This window comes from Myripristis murdjan, chromosome 3 (assembly GCF_902150065.1).
Source record: "Myripristis murdjan chromosome 3, fMyrMur1.1, whole genome shotgun sequence".
In the NCBI taxonomy this organism is placed as follows: Eukaryota; Metazoa; Chordata; class Actinopteri; order Holocentriformes; family Holocentridae; genus Myripristis; species Myripristis murdjan.
The window spans coordinates 2,160,947-2,181,919 of NC_043982.1; the positions used below are offsets into that span (position 1 = coordinate 2,160,947).

The following is a 20,973-nucleotide window of genomic DNA, read 5'->3' on the forward strand; positions in this document are numbered from 1 at the left end:
TTGTATCCTCAACATGTCCTGAGTGAGGGAAAAAAAGCCCCGAAGAATCCCACTGGGGGAAAGTTTCAAAAAAGACCAAAATATAGCCCACTCAAACGCCTATTAACTTTTTTTTATCATGTGAATAGGATAAAAATTTTAACCTTTAGGTATCACCATGAAAATTGCTGAGTTGATTACTTACATATAGACAAATAAAAAATGTACTGCAAGTTTTTTGAAATTGTTTAGTAACATGAGCTAATTTGCATAAACTCCACAGTTTTACTACAGAGGGCATATAAAGTGGTCTTCTTATGATACTAGCATGAAAATTGGGATGAGCTGTCTCCATGGGTCACCTGACAAGTAACCACTTAGAAATTTCAAAATGGCTGCCATTTTTTAAGATTGCTACCGCCTTAGTGGAGCAGTTATGACATGCTCCTTTCTTCAGGAAGTGACTGCTGCTGAGATCAGGGAGCGCCACAATATACCTTTTTTGATCAAACAGTCATTTTGCTGTGGGTAGCACTTGGTCGAACAATGCTAATGCTGTACTGTGGCTGCACCACTAGAGTCTAGAGACACTAGAGACTTATCTCCCAGAAACAGCCTCACGGACCCAACTCCAAACCTCATCTCTACAATGATAATCACTAAAGACTGGTTTGAAGTTCCTTCTTCCTTAATGTTCCTTGGCAGCCTAAATGGGTTCCATTCAGACCTTAATGTTTAGTATTTGACTGTTATATGTCAACAGGATTGATTATGAGATTTTCACCTGGCTATACCCAAGGTTTATATCTGTTGTAGCATTTATGCAAATTAGTGTGTACAGAATTCAAATATGCACCATTTGCTCATGTCAATAAACAATTTCAAAAACCTTGCAATACATTTTTTTATTTGTCTATATGTAAGTAATCAACTCAGCAATTTTCATGGTGATACCTGAAGGTTAAAATTTTTACCCTATTCACATGAGAAAAAAAGGTAATAGGCGTTTGAATGGGATATATTTTGGTATTTTATGAAACTTTCCCCCAGTGGGATTCTTCGGGGCTTTTTTCCCCTCACTCAGGACATACTGAGGATACAAAATCAGTTGAGTTTGTTTCTGTTGCAATTTGTTTGACCTTGAGTCATAAAATGACTTTGAGCCCCAAAATCTAATTAGCTGCAATTTAACTCTGTTTGCTGTAAGATACAATGCATTTCATTGTCGTTCAAATTCATCCACACATCATTCTACCACACAATGATCCACTAGTGTAAAATGAATCACATAGACTTTATATTGAAAGACGGCAGTCATAGTCGATCATCAGTGATTCATAAAATAATAAACGTGTTGCTATGAAAGATAACGTGTGTGTCTCATGTGATAATACGTAAAAATACTCCTCCAGAATGGCCAAGAACTCTCGTCTGAGTCTGGCCAGCGCCTCCGATGAGAACTTCACGTTCTGCTGGCGGGTTTTCTGTGCCTGGGATTACCTGATAGGAAACCCAGAGGCTGCGGAGAGCAAAGGAGCTGCCATCGTCAACAACATCAGGGTCAGATGTGCACACACACACACACACACACACACACACACACACACACACACACAGACTTAAGTCAAAAGAAATTTTCCGGACATGAAAATTACATCCTACCACCTTGAAAGAATGAAAGCACAAATTACAAAAGTCACTCCCAAGTATTCACTGCAGGAAAAGTAATAATATGTATGTGTCACCCAATTTCACAAGCTCAGAATACATTAAAACTTTACATAAACTTTACATAACTTTACATTAAAGCTTTATATGTTTGTTTGTTTTTGTTTTCTTTTTTTTTTTTTCTTTTTTTATAGGAAGCCATTGTTGAAGAGCAGGAGAAGAAGAAGGACACAAGTCTGTAAGTATTTTGTTTGTGAGTCTGGCTTTCTGCTGATGGTACCTGGTTAGCGCTCTCCAATGTAAAAACCCCAAAAGTGGCTCCGTCAGCTTGTGCTCTGTTACACTGTACCTCTTTGCTTGTTCCCTGATGTGCAGCATCCGGCATGTGGAATCCCAGTAGCTCATCCCCACCAGTGATCCTCTTCCTGGTATAACTCATACAAATGGCCCTTTACTGCCTTTAAATCACTAACAGGACAACATTGGAGCTGCGGAGGATATTAAAATTGGATTAGTCCATCAGTGACTGCTCTGACACAGCAGCCCAAAGCCTCTTCATCATCCTCCACACCTCAGGCATCAAGGCTAAATGGCGCTGAGCCACAGATGAATGCATATTCGCACATGGGAGTATGAAAGGAGACACAATTTCAGATGCAAATATATGGCACTTATAGGAGTTAAAACCATATATTTGTCATCCAGTGCTGTAGGAGAATATTTTACTTTTATTAAAAATCAGATGTTGTCCAGTCAGTGTCGTCCACCCCTGACATGATGGACATGATGCAGTCGGTTTGCTTTAATATTTACTGCAGATTTCAATAATATTACACTGTTTCAGTGTCTCTCCAGAAAGCTTAGATTTGGTCATCTTTTTATTTTTAGTTGTTTTGCTATTATACTTTTGTATGTTCATAGAATCATTCTAGCTATATTTTTAATATTGTAATTATTCTGTGATTTTTCTATCACTATTTGGTGGATGGGGAAATGACTACATTTAATAATTGAATAATTAAATAATTGAAGCACCTCCCCTTCCTTCACTTCTGGTTCTATCAAGAAGAGGTTATACATATTGAAGCCATTTCCTTGTAGTTCAGATATCGATGATGCCAAAACATTAGTCTTTGGCATATTTGCGCTAAATAAAATATATTGTAGATGATCCTTGCATTTCAGTCTCTTCCTACTGCACAAAATATCAGATATTGGCAACTTCGGTTCATATTGTTAACAGTTTTTAAGAATTTTGGGGCAAACCCTACATTATACGTACACCTGTTTTCCCTACACACTCCAATAGGGTTGTAACTGGACTAATGAATGTGTTCATTGTCAATTAATCTGTTGATTACTTTTTGATTATTTTATTAATCATTTCCACTATAAATTGTTTAAAAAATAATGGCAAATGCTGATCACAAGTTCCCAGAACCCAAAGTGATGTCTGCAAATAGCATCCAAGCAACAACTAGGAAATCTTTGGTACGTTTACTTGATAAATGACTAAAGCGATTGATGGATTATCAAAATCATAATTAATTAATTTTCTGTCAATCAACTAATCAGTTCATTGACTAACTGTTTTAGCCCTATACTTTAGCCAGATATACAATAAAACGGTAGGAATAGGAAATAAAATAGGGATAGGAATAGGACACGAAAGAGCTACATACATGTGCAGTGTCTGTGTGAATATAGTGTATTCACACATACATGTGCAAGAGCCATGTATGTACTGTATGTATACGCCCAACAAGCTGTGATACAGCCATTGCATACTCCAGAAATATTGCCATCAGGCCTGAAAGTATCCATATCCCTCTCTACTCAAAAACTCTGCAGGAAACGCTGTGCATTTGCAGATGAAATTCAGCACGCTCTAAACAGATGCATGGATTCCTGTGTTCCTGTCCTGTTCCTCTCTCTTCAGGGCAGTTTTAATCAGCCTTCGTATCTTAGCCAACATCCTGGTGCTGCTGTCACTGGCTGGCAGCATCTACATCATTTACTTTGTGGTGGATCGTTCTCAGAAACTGGAGCAGGAGAAGCCCGAGCTGACTCTGTGGGAGAAGAACGAGGTAGCCAGAACATCATCGTCATTACACTCATTCGATTATTCACCGTACAATACAATTACAAGGAATCGCTGAAACTGGAGACTTGAGACTAATTCAGTGAAGGGAGTCTGTTTATTGTAGGCTTCGTTTATGTCCATCTGTCAATGACAGCTGCTAATTCAATTCACCTCCTAGCAGACTATGGTGCTTCATAAGTCAAACATTGCTGTTACTGGTTACTGGCTAAGCCCTATCCTTTTTTTTTTTTTTTTTTTTTTTGGAATGTATATTTTATACATGTATAAAAACCCTCAACAGTTTGGAATGCAAATTCATGTCATTTCTCCCTCCAGGTGAGCGTGGTGGTTTCTCTGATCACCATGATCGCCCCATCTGCCTTTGAGCTGGTGGCTCAGCTGGAGATGTACCATCCACGAACCTCCCTCCGATTTCAGCTCGGCAGGTAAACCCTCATACGCAAACACTGCATATAACCAAATATAACTGAAGTAAACTTGTTTAAAGTGGGGGTGGGTCGTATTTAAAGGTTCACCAAGATATATTTTAATGTAAAAATATGTGAAAATATCTTTGTACCCTAAATCATTGAGAATGGCTGCAACGGCAGGATCCTCAATTGACACCCTATCAATTTACCCACATCAAATTATGTTTTTGGTTAAAAAACGTCTTGCTAACTAGGCAGATATCGGCTCTGTGAGATAACGAGTCAGTATTTGCTCCTGTTCTGAACATTGTTTTTGATGCAACAAGTCCAATTACCATTCGCTAATAATTTGGGTGGCTGAAAACAAAATCCCTCAACACTACACCACAGTGTCATTATTTACAGCACCACTAGAGGTCACTTAACTCTAAAACTTTAAAAGGGAACTGTAGGCCATAAAAAGTTGCTGTAGCGTGGGGTAACAGCCCCTCATCAGACAACTTGATCAAAAGAGCCTTTGTAGAATCTAGAGTTGACATCTAGAGTCTAGAGGACTCAGATGTTCACTGTCAAGAAACAATCAATTTGATGACTTTTGAAGGAGGCTATCTGAGCTACAGATAAAACAATAATGATCATGATTTTTTTCTTGTCAACACAGCAGCAACAGTGTTGTCCCAGTCACCCAGAGATATTTTAGCTTGTTTAGCCTTTCAAATTGAACCTGGGGTAGTCAATAGCAAGCAAATATGAGCAAATATGAATGTAACTCAGGTTAGGTAGCTGGCTGTTGTTAAAGGTGCCCTATAAGTAAAAAATGTAAATCACTGAAGAGATGCACAAAGTGGATTTATTCATGATAAAACAAGTTCAGTGTTTATTTTATACATGGAAGTCTGTCACACAACACTGTTTGCATTTGTCCTTAACATTTCCAACAAAAGTGCAATATTTTGTAGAATAATGCTACTGTTCTGGGTGATTTTTTTCTGGGACGGAAAAGCAGAACACTGAGGCGAGCTAGTAGGTTTGCTGTTGATAATTTATTGTAGAGCCGTGGAGTGATGGTTGGAGATAATTAGAGTCAATGCCGCAGCCATGACAACTACACACCACGTGTGTGTACTACCATTGTAGGGTCATATTTGTGTAACTGTATAATGTAGAACATGCATATATCATGTCAATATATCTCTGTGCAATTACCTGAATTTACAGTGCAATTTAAAATGCTACTGTCATGCAATATTTGTGCAGTGTAATGCTTCAGCATGCTGTATTAACATTGTAAGGTCATATTTGATCATTCTGGCATATTTGTATAATATGAAAGGTACATATGATGCATAACATATATAGCATACATAGGTGTTTTATGTTATCTTCTATCATTTATCAATCTTTTTCCTCTATTCTCTATTTCTTGTGAGCTGCTGTCACCCCAGTGGTTGGTTGGGTGGGTGAGGGGCCTGGGGGTGTTGGGTTGAAATTTGCATTGTATATTGTGATGGATATCACAATGGAAAATGGATATTTCGATTTAGTTTAGATTTGTCTTGCTCATGTGTCATATAGAGGGTCTCACTCCACTCCAGCCCCTACTCTACTGGAACCCTGCTTCTCTTCCTAAAGGAAGTGATGATTTGAAACATAAAGTAAGAGCAAAATCCAACCTATCTTCCTAAACAACAGCAAGCGAGGCTCCCCCCAGAGAAAATTACATTTATTGGTGTTGGATCTTTTGCCTTTCATGTCTCTTTTGGGACAAAAGATGCAAAAGATCAAAAGAGGCTTTGTTATGAAGTATCCCAGGGTGTCCCAGTTGGTGAACATGAAAAAGCTGTGTGCATTTTACTGGTATCACATTATTTCTAATGAATGAAGTCCTCCAATTTCAAACAATGGATTTGTCATTGTCATTTGGGACCATGAACGTGCCACATTTGCCATGACAGCTTCAGTTACAAATGATGTTTGCTCCAATGTAGTATTGCTTATATGGGCTTTGCCTTGCAGGGTGCTTGTTTTGTACCTGGGGAATCTCTACAGCCTCATTATTGCTCTTCTTGATAAGGTCAACAGTATGAGCTCTGCTGTGAGTATAGACGTTCTCACACTTTTTTCTTACATCAACTCTGTTTGGCTGTTTGCTTGAATAACTACTCATGCTGTCTGTCACAAAGTATTGGTTTCTCACGCCATCGCCATAAAAAGCTGTTTGTCATATAATTCATAGTATAGAATCTTCGCAGTTTGCAGTGATTCTGCTTTCCCCCCATGCAGTCTGCCTACACCTCACTGTATACTCCTGCCATTTATTCAGTGTAGTTTCTCACATAGTCATAAACTGCTGTAAAAGTCCATTTTATGATCTGACGGTTTACAATATGTGTCCCCAGCTCCTGGTAATGCAGTAACTGCTAAATAATGTCATAACATGTAAAAATGTAATAAAATGTTCCTTGAAATGGGTTTGGCAAAAAACTCACAACACCTCCAAGGTGCATGAATGGGAAAAAAAGGAATGAAATAGTTCAGCACCTCTGGGAGCACCTCTGTATCTATTGGACTATATCTATTTAGACGATGCGACTGAATTAATTTTGAATATTAGCACTTTGTCATCTATTCTCCAAGAGCTAGCTGTTTTTTTCCTCTCTTAATGGGATGAAAATCAAAGAAACCTGTAATTCTCCAGGGTAAACTGATAGTGTATTAAGATGTTTGGACTCCTAATGTTCAAAGTTATACGCCCATACACCCTCAAATGTATTAATTTCTGGTTGATGCGATGTATTGCATTAATCACATCAGCTTTTCTTGCATTTGTGACTCATTTAGGACATTTTGGTACATTTTAGCAAACTCTTATGTCATCCAACATTCATTGCTTTAGTCCCATATCACAGTACAGTGTTCACTTGGAAATGGTTACAATTTTTTTTTCAGATCCCTGTGAGTCCAGGGAACTGGTCTGACAGCTCCTTCCTGGCCACCATCTCCCAGCCAGAGGAGGAGAGCCTCTCCACCTTGGTGTCCGACGTCTCCGAACATCGCAACAGCACCATAGCGACCATCGCCATGGTGCTAGATGTTAGTAACAGCACCAAGAGCAGCACAGTGACCATCTCTAACCAGACAGCACTGTTTGAGAAGAACACTCGCTCTCAGCAGGACCAGTGCTGGGAGACCTACGTTGGACAGGTTCTCTGCCTTACAGCTGATTCCTTTATATTTTATGTTCACATGCCAGAAAACGTAGTATGGGAGGATTTTACAGCATCACAAGTGTGTAAAACCTCCAATGAAACCTCCTTCACTCTGCCCCTAGGAGCTACAAACATACCTAATTTTTATGAATCAGTCTTGCAATAGAGTGTTTTTGTGTCCCATTATGATATGAGTGCTGTTTCAGAAACTTTTCCACCCTGACAAGGATATTATTTGAGAGAGTGAAAGACAGTCTACTGCTATCCTGCTTATTAATGCATGTTTCTATCAGGAAAGAGGAGAGCCTAGCTGAATTCATATTTCTCCCAACAGATATTTTTTGCTGATTGTGATTGAAAAGAACAATTTTCTTTTACATTCTCAAAATTAAGATATGATGGTTACACAGCATTGGAAATGTACCAAACACGTGGCTCGGGAAATCATTTTAAAGGGTAAATGACCTAACTGCCTCCTTTCCATGTTCACACCACTAAGCATTATTGTTCCCTGCACCATTCTCTCTTTACAGACTGGATGATCACTGAAGACATTACTCACATCCTTATCTTTAATAGTCTCTATCCACAATACACTGACAAGAAAAATGAAAATGTCCCTGTGAAATTGTTTTCCTCATGTGAGACCCTGAGCTACAGATTGAGCATAGAATAAAACGTGCAGCTAGAGACGTTTCAGTAACTTAATGAGACTGGCACCACCAAGGCATACAGGCACCAGTCCAGGGTTTCATGGTGAAGAATAAAATGTATGTGTGTATGTGTGTGTACTATGTATTCAGGAGATGCTGAAGCTGTCGATCATTGACATGATCTTCACTGTGGCCAGCATTCTGCTTATTGACTTCATCAGAGGTTTGGTGGTGCGCTACCTGAGCGACTGCTGCTGCTGGGATCTGGAGAGCAAGTTTGTAAGTTCATTTTACCATTTTCTGCCCCAATACCCCTACTTTGCTAAGGTTATAACAAAGCCTACAGAGAGAGAAAGCTGAACCACCACGACTGGCTGCTGTGTGACAAAAAAAAGAAAACAGTGCAGTACAGACTTTTGTCCATCAGGGGCAGTGCTGAGCACCTGCTAAAAAGAGAATATAATGGGGGTCAGTGGGGCTAAATGCTATAAAATGATCTCTACATTTGATTCAAAATATTCAGAAGTAACTGGACTGACTGCTATACTAGATAACTGTCATTATTTCACAGCGCCAATATTTATAATGCAGTCATAACTATAATCTGGGAGTTTTAGAGTCCTATAATGGTCAAAATGCAGCTGCAGAGTTTTTTTTTTTTTTTTTTTTTTTTTTTGAAGAAATATGGGAGAACTCTGAATACATGTACATTTTTGGAATGAAAATAATTATATTTAACGACACTGAATATTGGCTCAAAATAGCTGCTATTGCCGACTTTATTCAAAAAATAAAAAGTATCAGTTTCAGTCTTCTTGATTTTCCTAATATATGAAAAACTGATTTTCTTTTCTTTTCCTTTTTCAAGGGACAATGCAACAGCTTAACAATCACCATGCTTTCTCTCTTTCCCTCAGCCTGAATATGGAGAATTCAAAATAGCTGAGAACGTCCTGCACCTGATATATAACCAAGGGATGATCTGGTAAGTGGGATAAATGATCTAAAACACTTGACAAGAAAATTCAATCCTGAAGACACTGTAATTGCACTGTATCACCTCTGTACAGGATCCCATTCAGCTGTAATAGGCTGGTTGGTCCCTGTGACCCTGGCTAAAAGACTTGAGCCTGCTATCATCTCTCCATTACATCTCTATGGCTGGTTGGACTGTATTTCCCCAACTCATTTCAGAAATGTCATCTTGTGGCAATGAACATAATGAAGCGAAACCATGAGCTGCTGAATGTAATGTCTTTTATATGGGGTGTGAGCTGACCCCACTGTGTGTGTGTGTGTGTGTGTGTGTGTGTGTGTGTGTGTGTGTGTGTGCATGTGTATTGTCCCTCCAGGATGGGGGCGTTTTTCTCTCCCTGTCTTCCTGCCTTCAATGTGTTGAAGCTGATTGGTCTGATGTATCTGAGGAGCTGGGCAGTCCTCACCTGTAATGTTCCTCATCAGCAGGTGTTTAGGGCCTCCAGGTGACACACACACACACAAACACATGCACACACACTCACACACACACACACACACACACACACAAGTCCTTTTCACACAACACTTCGCTCTGGGCTGAGTCCCCTGTTATCTCTGGGCTGTCTTTTCACACTTGTAACTTCTAATAAGCCCATTTCAACCACAGGAACCTTTCCCACACTGCAAAAACTCAAAATCTTACCAAGATTATTTGTCTTATTTCAAGTCAAAAATGTCTTATTACTAGTCAAAATATCTCATTACACTTAAAATAAGACATGATCACCTCAGAAGTAACTTGTTTTTAGACAATTGTCTCTTGTTTCAAGTGAAAATTTGCTTGAAACAAGTGAAAATTTGCTTGATTCATTGGCAAAATTTGTTTCTTGTTTCAAGCTAATTTTACTTTATTTCAAGTGAATTTTCACTTTTTCCACTGGCAAATTCTGCCAATGAAACAAGCAAATTTTCACTTGAAACAAGTGAATTTTCACTTGAAACAAGTGAAAATTGTCTAAAAACAAGTTTCTTCTGAGGTGATCATGTCTTATTTTAAGTGTAATGAGATATTTTGACTAGAAATAAGACATTTTTGACTTGAAATAAGACAAATAATCTTGGTAAGATTTTGCGTTTTTGCAGTGCAGGGACTAGAAACCTTTTGAGGAACTGCGTTTTGACCGCAGGGATCAAGATCAAAATGTTGTTCTGATATTATGGGATATCTTTTAAACCAAGAAAAAGTCTCTACTCAGGGTTAGGGAATTTCAGATCGGCCAGGAACCCTTGGGGGAGGGATTGCGGGGCAACATTTCTGATTGGTCAACCACACACAGTACAACTACATCAACTTGTGTATCATTCATTCATAAAACAAGGAAGTACTCTAGCATCACTGTAACCAATTGTAACAACTGTAACCCTGGGCTACAGTTAGCCTTGGGCTTAGTTAGCACAGAGCTAAGGAATGCAAGTGTTAAAATGGCTATAGAGTCAGAAAGTACACAAATGTCTCCCACGCTAGATTTGCCATTACATCACAGCGCTTCCAGACTCTCTCTCTTCAGCGCTGCCTCGGTGTCTGGACAGGATTCTCTCTCTGGTACAACTGAAACAGTGCCCACAGTCCCGGTGCTCCCCGTCCTGAGGGCTACTGGTGTTCCCCCTGGACGGGGAGAGAGTTTCATTACATATCATACATTATCAGCCATGTTTTCTAGCTAGATTTCTCATTTCATTTTCCAGCTCCCTGGTGATGGCGACAAATCAGCGAGCAGTCTCTCTACACAGACACACAAGTGCACACACAAGGGCACACACACACACTCGCACATACAAAGGCACACACACACACACACTCACACACACACACACAGTCTCTCTCGCCCTCAGCCCACTCTGATTTATATAACGAGGCTGTCGGTGCCTCTTTTAGGCCTTATCAGTCATTCCCAGATGTGGTGGAAAATACAGCATCCATCCACACATTCTTTCCCTCTCTACCTCTCTTTCTCTCTCTCTCACTCACACACACACACATACACACACACACACTCACACTCACACACACAAACACAGTGCATGGTACTACTGCGAGACCCTTCATGGAAGCCATTAAATCCAGCTCAGCTGAAGGGGAAAGAGATTGATACTGACACTTTGCTGATAATTAAAAAGCCATTTTAACATCCCCTACTTGCGATTATGGAGTGTTCAAGCACTTCAAAGTGTTTAACACCAGCAATATTGTATTTCTACTGGTGATGATATGGATTTTGTTTCAGCACTGTAGCAGTCATCACAGGCCCGCAACACAAAATGCAGCAGCTAAAACTCTAGGCATGTGTTCAAAACATTTAGTCAGTACTGCGTGGTGGAGGGCGGATAATCTTAGATGACAGTTATGGCAGCTGCTGTGCTATGTGTGAATGACAAATCAACTTAATGTCAACTAACGTGATGACTAAATACATTTTCATAGGTGCTTTAAACATGGTTTCATCATAGCTTCTTGTTCGCCAAACTGCCAAATCCCTCCTATAAATGTAGGCTGCAAGTCACCCTTTCTGTCTAATCAGGCTTTATGCTCAGTTGAATGGGCCAGAGCATGTGTAATAACAGTGATGTAAATGCAGCCAAACAACTGGCAGTGTTAGACCCATTTAAAGTTACAAATGGCATTTTGATGATGTCTTGTTTCAATAATTTTTGAGGAAGTTAGGAGGAGCCGTAACTAGGGAACCACTCTGAGGTGTGTCAGTTGGACCATAAAAAACACAGAAAATTAGCTAGAAAATCCGTAACACAGCTCAACAACACAAAGGGTTTGATCAGTATTTATCTCTATAAGCCTACAAATGTTGCTGCAACTGCACTGTTGTGTGAAAGATTGTCCTCAGATTGATGACATCAAGTTTAAACCATCTCCTGAAACGTGAAGTCACCCGAAAAAGTGAAAAAGAAAATACTGGTAGACAAACTATGTGTGCAGTAGGCTATAAATCCATGTTTGGGTGCTATGGATGTATAGTGATATAGGCCTATTCTGCATGGACAGCCCATTCTCATTCCCAGATCGTACCACAGCTTGGTCACGCCCTTCGGTGTCTGATACCGACGCAGAAGGGGGATGGTGACACAGGTGCTGGGATGGGTGGCGGGCATGTAAACCACGGACCTTCACACATGAGATGCAAGCCTGATTTCCATTTTCAATGAGACTTCTTGTATATAACCAAAATCATGTCCAGTTTCCATTTTTATGCCTAAACCTAACCTTTCCCTAACCTAAACCAGTGCTTTTTATGCCTAAACCTAACCTAACCCTAACCTAACCAAGTGGTTTTTATGCCTAAACCTAACCTAACCCTAACCTAACCAAGTTGTTTTATGCCTAAACCTAACCTTTCCCTAACCTTAACCAAGTGGTTTTATGCCTAAACCTAACCTTTCCCTAACCTTAACCAAGTGGTTTTATGCCTAAACCTAACCTAACCAAGTGGTTTTATGCCTAAACCTAACCTTTCCCTAACCTTAACCAAGTGGTTTTATGCCTAAACCTAACCTAACCCTAACCTAACCAAGTGGTTTTATGCCTAAACCTTACCTTTCCCTGAGCTTAACCATGTGGTTTCGTTGCTTAACCCTAACCATCTGACACTGGCACGCAAAAGAGGTGTGACCAATCAGTATTGCAGTATTTGACAACCTGGGAAAGTAATGTGTTAGCATGGACTGTGCATGCAGAGAAAAACAGAGGACCAGAGAAGCCAGTCTAATCTTTTCCATTAGAAAATGTCAGTGTGCAGGGAGGCAGGGAGTGCACTGTTTTTCAACAGAATAAGAGAAGCTGATTTGAGTTACCCCTCCCTATAACCTCTGCATGCTGGTGAAATACCCTCATTAGTTGCTCCGTGTTCCCCTGGCCGGGTTTTAACATCTAACCCCTCGCCATGAAAATAGAGGCCAAAATCTTGAGCTGTCATAAATTGCATATTCTACATAATGAATCAGCTCCAGCCAATGTTACACAATCTGGAGGTCATAGGGAAAAGGAACACAGTTATGGGGCAAAGATTCAAGACCAACATACAGTCCACTGTACAATCTTGCCACTTTTGTAACTTTGAAAATTGTCAGCTTTTACAATATATGATGAGATGAGTTGAGAGGGGATTTTTCAAAAATGGGTTAGTGGTTGGAAGGTTTATGTTGGCATACTGTTGTAGCAACAATGAAAAAAGCATTTTCCAGGAAGTAATTTTGATATAGAAATGCATGCCAGGTATTTAGTCATTTTTCATTATTTTTCATTTCATGGTGACTCATGAGGTCAGTCACCACATGAAATTTGAAACAACATGGATGGCAACTCAGTTATGTAGACACACCTCTGCCCAGGACCGGTTGAACAAAGGTCTTTAGTTCCACATTTGCAGTGTGTGTGTGTGTGTGTGTGTGTGTGTGTGTGTGTGTGTGTGTGTGTGTGTGTGTGGAAACAAAATGGAAAATTTTGCTAAAGACTATCAGAGGAGGTCAGAAAATAGTCATCCTCTCTTAGCTCTTTAGCTCTTCCTCAAAGAACTCTGAAGTCACCCAAAATGGTAATGAAAGGCGTGGTGAAAGGAAAATGACATTTCTCAAAAGAGAATGTGTTGCATCAGCCTTCACACATTAACCTGAGCATTCAGTGCTGGAGTTGTCAAGTGTGTTTTCATCATGAAAGTGCCAGAGGCACAAAAGCCAAGGCAGACTGTAGTTCATATGGAGTTTGTGTGTGTCAAGGCTCACAAAAAGAAAGATGACGGCATTAGCTGGCACTCAAATTCACCCGGCATTTGGCAGTTGTGACTATTACTGTACCCAATTTAGGCCAAATAGACAATCAGAAATAGACAACAGTGATATTGTCTTATTGCTGCACATGAAGGCTTTGAGCATGGAAAGGGATAGACAAAAAGCCAAACATTTTGTATGGAAACAGACTTAAGAGTTTTTAGTACTAGAGCCATAACATGATTAGTTTTGTTGTCATCCTAAAGTGAAGTTCATGTTCTAGAATCTCCAACAGATATGAGCCATAATGTAAACCTCATTTGGGTGCACACAAAAATCCCTTGATCCAACAAAGTCACGGCCTCATTCATTGTCTATGTGACTGTGCCAGATTTTACATCCCAGTTACATCACAAATTGCATGGCCCAGGGGACATTTCAGTGATTCCCGAGCCAAACGTCCCACCTGTAAGGCTCAGATAAAACAGGAATTTCCAGTGTCTTAAAGTAACTACAGAAGCCCTCCTAAGCTGGCTTTCCACTGTCTCCGCAAATGCAGGCGTGCTAGTGCTTGCCTAGGCCAGTTGCATTTCTTTTTCACTTCTCCATGGGCCAGGAGAGGTCCATAACTGAGGTCTGAGGTGGAGTTAAGGGCTTACATGGCTGTGGGGGTAGAGGCGAGAGCAGCTGGTAGGTACTAGAGTACGGATTGGGCCACATATTTTTGTCCAAACCTGACCCGAGCCTGAGAGCATAGTAACCGAGCCTGACACAGACCCAACAGGCATTATTGTGTTGCCCAAAACAGACAAGCGGCTCTCGATTTCTATAGAAATCAACCAGCTGTAGATTTCTACTAAATTAAGAAAGTCAAATCTAGCCAAGCCTTTGAGTTAAAATGGCTGTAAAAACTATTCATCAGCTCTGTATTTCTTATCAAACTTGTTCTTATTGATATTGTCTGGCTAAGAAGTCTTCACCTGGTAACATGTGGGGTTGTGTAGGTACTGGGCGTGATACGAGCACACATGGTGGTGAAATATCCTCATTAGCCGTCTTTCCACTGCCATGCCACTGGGGGCCAGGGCTATCTTCAAACCTGGCAGGGTTATTGGTATGACAGTGGGAAGGCAGCTATTAGCTCCCCTAGACTGCTAACCCACAATAGTGTATTTGTATCTCTCCATTCACTTCAACAGAGCAGCAAATCAAGTCCCATAATAACAGAGTGTGTCATGCCAAATAAAAAACAATGAGTCCCTGTACCCATTTTGGGAGGAAAGTGAACAGCTCTTTTCTTGTTATTTTCCGATTTGAACTGGAAACTGGATCCGGTAGGTAATGTCTATAGGTAACATCTGCATAGTAACCGTGCACCAGGAAGAAACAACCTGATAGTACTTCCAAAAATTAATTGCAATTACATGGAAAAACATGGGTACAGGGAATTGCTTTCTATTTTGGCATAATCCGCTTTGTTAGTGTTTTTGTGAGATTTTTTTTTCTATGGAAGTGGATGGAGAGATGCAAACACAGTATTCTGGATTAGCAGCCCAGGGAAGCATGGAGAAACTACTAAGAATGTTTCTTTTTTTATTATTTGATTTTTTGATCAAAGGTGAAGAATGAATAATTATTTTTATGTGATTTTGCTCGAAACAATAAAACCCAAGTGGATTTTTTATTACTGTGCTTTTATATTTTTGCAAAATTTTCTTGACCTTCCTCTCCACCCTGATTGTTGATGTTTAAGACCAAATATACCAAAAAAAAAAAAAAAAAAAAAAAATAATAATAATAATTTTGAACAAAGTTTTCTGCTTGGGAAATGAGAAAAATGTCAAGGTTGTAGAAGGTTGTTGGAATGTAGAAAAAATGTGATTAAAAAACAACACAGCAAATTTGTGAAAGTGAATTAATTAGTTATTTTTTTCATACCTAGTTACATTTAGAAAATTTTGTTCCACTCTACAAAATAAAATATGTCAGCAATCTCTGCATTATAATATTTTTTTTCTTCTTTCAGATCAAACAATTTCTACCTGGCTATGCTGCTGTTCATGCTGTTTCTGTGTATGCTGCCCACCATCTTTGCCATAGTAAGATACAGGCCGTCCCAGCACTGTGGCCCCTTCAGGTGACAGTTGATTCAGGTTTTTTTTTGTTTGAAAAGAGATACTTGTTTAAGGTTATCTGATGTAAGCTACACTTTTAATACACAGATTACATTAGTGAGTGATGACACCAGGAAGAGGAAATAACAAGCTATTATTCATCATAAATAATATTTGGCAAAGGGAAACAGTAAAATGTTGTAATGGAATAGGATGTGTGGATTTCATTATATGCAACAGTGCATTTTGCACCTTTGGTTCCACCTCCTTTGTACTGCAGTTGTCAGAGGATTTATTTGTGCTTGTGTGCCCATGTGTGTGTGTGTGTGTGTGTGTGTGTGTTACAGTGGTCAGGAGAAGATTTATGATATCATCTCTGAGACAATCACCAGTGACTTCCCCCTGTGGTTCAGTAAAGTGATGAGTTACGTCACCAGCCCTGTTGTTGTGCTGCCAGCACTGCTGCTGCTGTTGTAAGGCTACACACACACACACACACACACATTGTATGCAGAGACACTAACTGGAAACTTTAATATAAGCAGCTCTGATGTAGTGTTAAAGCACTCATGTCTTTTTCAGCATGCTGATATACTACCTGCAGGCCATTGCCAGATCTCTCAAATTCACCAACAACCAGCTGAGGATGCAACTGCAGACTGTGAGTCTCAAAATGGATCAAGCAATATTATGTATTGTTATGCATTGAATTACTAGGCTGGAGTTAAGTAATGGTTTTCACTGACGCTTCACTACACATCTCTAGTGGTGGCCCCAAATGGCAGTGAGAGGTAAATATTTGAATTTTGAGGACTTCATTACCCAATAATAAGGTGATGTCAGTAGTCAGTAGTGTGCGGTGGAATGGAGGTGGTTTGTTGGCCTTGTTTTATTCTGGATTGGATGCTCCCTTGCTGCTATTTTTTGTAATTCACTCGTACGTTTTGATTCATCAGTTCCTGATTGAAGATTTCCTGCCAGCAACAGTCCTGACACTCTGAATTAATCAGGGCAAACAGGCTGGTTCTACAAGATCTCAGTCAGAGGGGACTGGACTCTCTTATCAAGTTTCATAAGAGAGATGTATAGTAGTTTCATATGTTCAGGCAACATAAAAAGGAAGAGCATATATATATATATATATATATATAATTACTGTGGTTGAAGCAGAGATACAGCTGGAAACAAGGAGAAAGAAATGAAAATGAAGCAAAAACAAAAGCACAACAAACAAAATATCAGTATCAGGCTGTTGTTTCAGACACTGATGGAACTGGATTGTACCTCTTAATAAAGTCTTTTTTCTGGCTTTTTTTTTTTTTTTTGTTTTGTTTTGTTTTTTTGTTTGTTTTGTTTTGTTTTGGCACCGCTCAGGGGGTACTTGGCTGAAAAAATATTTCAAACCACTGCTCTAGTTGGATGGCAAAGTGATGCCACTATGATGAATACATTATAGCATTTAATATTACAATTACTTTAATCATTTTCTGCTTGATTAGGCGTAATGCAGATGGATTTTATAGTTTTGTAGCTTTGGATGCGATGGTAATCAATCTCAAACACAAAACCCTTAATATGTCAGTTTCCCCTGAACACACACTACACTCCCTAATGAGATCCTCATGTCAAGTTCTGATCTCTTAATTCTACTTAAAATTAAGTCGATGCGCCTCAAAATTTCTTCAATTAATGTACAAGTCCTCTTACATTTTTCAGTAGCTGACCCTTTTAAAACTCAAATGCATGTATCCTAACCTTAGGGTTAAGAAAAGGTGATGGCTAAAGTTAACATTTCCAAACTCAAATTGAGGAGTATTGAAAGAGAACAAATTCAGGTACTAATTTTGATAATTAAGTTGAAAATAGTGTTCAGCACCTCATATATATTTTTTAATTCATACACAGAGCACCTTCATTTTTTCAGGGTCCAGTTAAGTTAAGGGATTCTAGTGAGTGGGGATGACCTTAAACGGATGTGTTAAAACGTAAATAAGTATAATATTTAAGTCAAAACATATTTGAGTCAAAGTCAAAGAAACGATTTTAAAAAAAAATCTGAATCACAAAATAAATCGTGGAATGTATTCCACATTATATCACTGACTCATGACATCTAACAGAAGTTTTCCTGAAATCCCCTCAGGAGCGGACAGAGGATAAGAAGAAAGTCTTCCAGATGGCTGCAGGTAACCGTCTTTGCTGCTTTTTCCCTCTAATGTGTTCCATTACTTCTCATCATGCCGTGACCCCTGACCTTTAACCCCCTCTCAGCACGACTCCAGGCTCCAGACACAGCAGCCGATAAGAAGTCGGATCAACAGGAGAGCGACATCACTAGCCACGAGTCCTCCATCCACACGCCATCTCCACGACGCAACGGCAGCGTCACCAACTTTCAGTCCCCTGTTCACCGTGGCAACAGCATCCGCACCATCACCCAATCAGCATCAAGGGCCGACCTAAACAGAGGAAGTGTTGCTGGATCCTCCAGAAGTCCAACAGTGTCGATACTGCACAAACACAGGTTGCAGCACATCTCCAACAGGTCTTCTACACAGCACTGGTTTGTTAGTTGGGTAGAAACCGGCCTTTTGTTGAAAATCAGGTATCAGACAGAAAGTGCGGTCCATCTCTGACATGATGCTTTTATTAATCACTTATTTATTATAGGACTGATTTACTGTAGAATTGATCAGAATGAAACTGATTGTCTAAGGGAAGCCCATAACCTAAATTGATTCCCAGATAGCAACATGTGATTGAAAGAGTGATGAAATGTGGTCAGGCAGAAATACTGAATTCATGTTGAAACCCGACATTGAAATTATACAGAGTGTCCCCTAGGTTTTATGTTGAATCAATGTCAACTGACTCTGAATCAATGTTGCATCAACCATCATCTAAATGGGAATTGACATTTAAATTTTAGTTGATTATACATTGAAACAATGTTACTGAATAAATAGGATTCGACCGTTTGACTAAAATGTACATTTTAGCTGATCAAAATGTAAATGGACTGCATTTCTATCACGCTTTTCTAGTCTACTGACCACTCAAAGCGTTTTACAGCGTTTGCCTCAAATCAACCCATTCACACACTGATGGCAGAGGCTGCCATGCAAGGAGCCTAGCTGTCCATCAGGAGTGGTGAGGGGTTCAGTATCTTGCTCAAGGACACTTCAACACACTCTGGAGGAGCCGGGGATCGAACCGTGAACCCTCCAGTTACCAGACGACTGCTCCACCTCCTGAGCCACGCCTCACCCAGCGTCAAATTTAAATACTGAATATCAGCCATCAAGCATACTTGAATTTTTACTCGAATACCACATACACATGTGGAAAATTGTAATACTCTTGTAGAATTACATTGTCATTTTCAAGTTTAAATTTTCATTTTAGTAGACTCCCATGATCGCTTCCAGACATATCTGTGCTTGAAACTCTTAAGTCTCTGGCTGTCCGCCTTCAATACATGTTAATTATTTTGTGTTCTCTTTGCTCATAACAGGCACCCACCATTTCTTGGTGGCCCCAGTGGCACCAGCAGGTCCAAGTCCTACCACCACGTGGCGTACAATCCCCCAGGTCGCTACTCTGACAGCATCCACTCTGACCCCCTGTACAGGAAGACCATCCGGCCCATGCACGCTGCTGAGGCTGCCGGGATCATCACTGCACAGAGCTACATGGGGCGGCGCGCTCACGCCACCCGCTACGTCATCCTCAACGAGCACGACGCCAGGAAGAAGCTGCTGCGCTCGGCCACGCGCATCCCACGCCACTACTGTGTGGAGGAGCCCGGAGAGATCCTGGAGCTGTACCCGCGCAACATCAAGCGCTATGCACCTCGCACCCCCCACCCTCACCGCGCCCACCCATCACAGCCACATCTGAGCGAAGAGGAAGAGGAGGAGGAAGAGGGGAAGGGGAAGGGAAAGGGGAAGGGGAAGGGAAAGGGTATGAGGAGGGGGTCATTCGGGCAGGCTCATCGGCCTCGCTCTCTCTCTGACCTCCACCAGCCGGCACGCTTTTACATTGGTGAGCGTGTAGAGAGCCAGCTGTCCATGGCAAAAGACGCTCCCTCTGCTCGGGGAAGGTATGGCGCCCAAGAGGAGGATGAAGAGGAGGATGCTGAAGGAGAAATGGACTGGGAAGATTTAGAAGCCCACTCACAGACCAATGCAAGAGGAGCAGAGCCTCTCCTGGTCCAAACCAGACGTCACACACATTCCCCAGGACGGCACAGTCAGTCCCCGGCCAGGACCAGGAACATGGAGCCACAGGTGAAGCCCAAGACCAGGCGGAAGCAGCTGGAGCCCTCTCTGACCGAGTCGGACTCGGCCTCGCTGGCCTCCAGCAGTGACCAGCAGAACAGCAGCACCGACCAGTACATTCAGGTCATCCACAACAAGGAGCGTTACCTTAAGTCTGACACCAGGCAAGGAAAGCTGACCAAGAAGAAGTCCAAAGCCAGCTTTGATCTCAATGTCTCAGGGTCAAATGACCTAGTTTGCTCCAACGTCTGACAGCCTTGCTATAACGGTGTCTTTTGCTAATGTGTTTATCAAAGGATCATAGATATAGCCCATCTATCAGCGGCAAATAACCTGCATCAAAAGCACAGATATGTTGTTATAATATACCATTGTGATTTTTTTCCCTCCTCTGTGTAGTATTGTGTCATTTGTCAAAGACCTATGTAGAGCAATTATTTGTTGCATTTTCATAACACTGTGTATCAATAAAATGAAGCATTAAGACTATTTCAGTGCACAAGTGTAATAAAACAAACATATAAAAACACTTAAAATATCACCAACAATATCAGACTTACGATCGCTTCCCCATAAAATACCACAAAGTAGTCTACCACCTGAAAGGTAGAGTTAGATGTATTTTCAAAGGGCAGGGCACACCACTGTGTTATGATATGTTTAAAAAAAATGAATGCCAATTTATTCTTGACAAATCTCATGTTTAGCACATCTCTTACGCCCTACCATAACCTAAAATATAAGGGGATTAGTCCCCAATTTTATGTTTTTGTGGGTCGTGATATTAAAACATTAGGTTAAA

General features: G+C 40.5%; 1 protein-coding gene across 1 annotated transcript in view; it reads left to right on the forward strand.

Moving 5' to 3' along the window:
* The window catches only part of tmc3 (transmembrane channel like 3), a 32,132-nt gene extending 11,709 nt beyond the window's left edge, over window positions 1-20,423 (forward strand). The window contains exons 8-22 of the mRNA XM_030047645.1: window positions 1,392-1,539; window positions 1,842-1,885; window positions 3,587-3,734; window positions 4,067-4,176; window positions 6,178-6,256; window positions 7,111-7,365; window positions 8,174-8,302; window positions 8,941-9,008; window positions 9,376-9,504; window positions 15,804-15,914; window positions 16,239-16,364; window positions 16,474-16,552; window positions 18,035-18,077; window positions 18,163-18,436; window positions 19,406-20,423. Coding sequence (XP_029903505.1) covers window positions 1,392-1,539; window positions 1,842-1,885; window positions 3,587-3,734; window positions 4,067-4,176; window positions 6,178-6,256; window positions 7,111-7,365; window positions 8,174-8,302; window positions 8,941-9,008; window positions 9,376-9,504; window positions 15,804-15,914; window positions 16,239-16,364; window positions 16,474-16,552; window positions 18,035-18,077; window positions 18,163-18,436; window positions 19,406-20,423 — 2,761 coding nt within the window. The remainder of the gene's footprint in view (window positions 1-1,391; window positions 1,540-1,841; window positions 1,886-3,586; window positions 3,735-4,066; window positions 4,177-6,177; window positions 6,257-7,110; window positions 7,366-8,173; window positions 8,303-8,940; window positions 9,009-9,375; window positions 9,505-15,803; window positions 15,915-16,238; window positions 16,365-16,473; window positions 16,553-18,034; window positions 18,078-18,162; window positions 18,437-19,405) is intronic.
* Window positions 20,424-20,973: the final 550 nt, after the last annotated feature.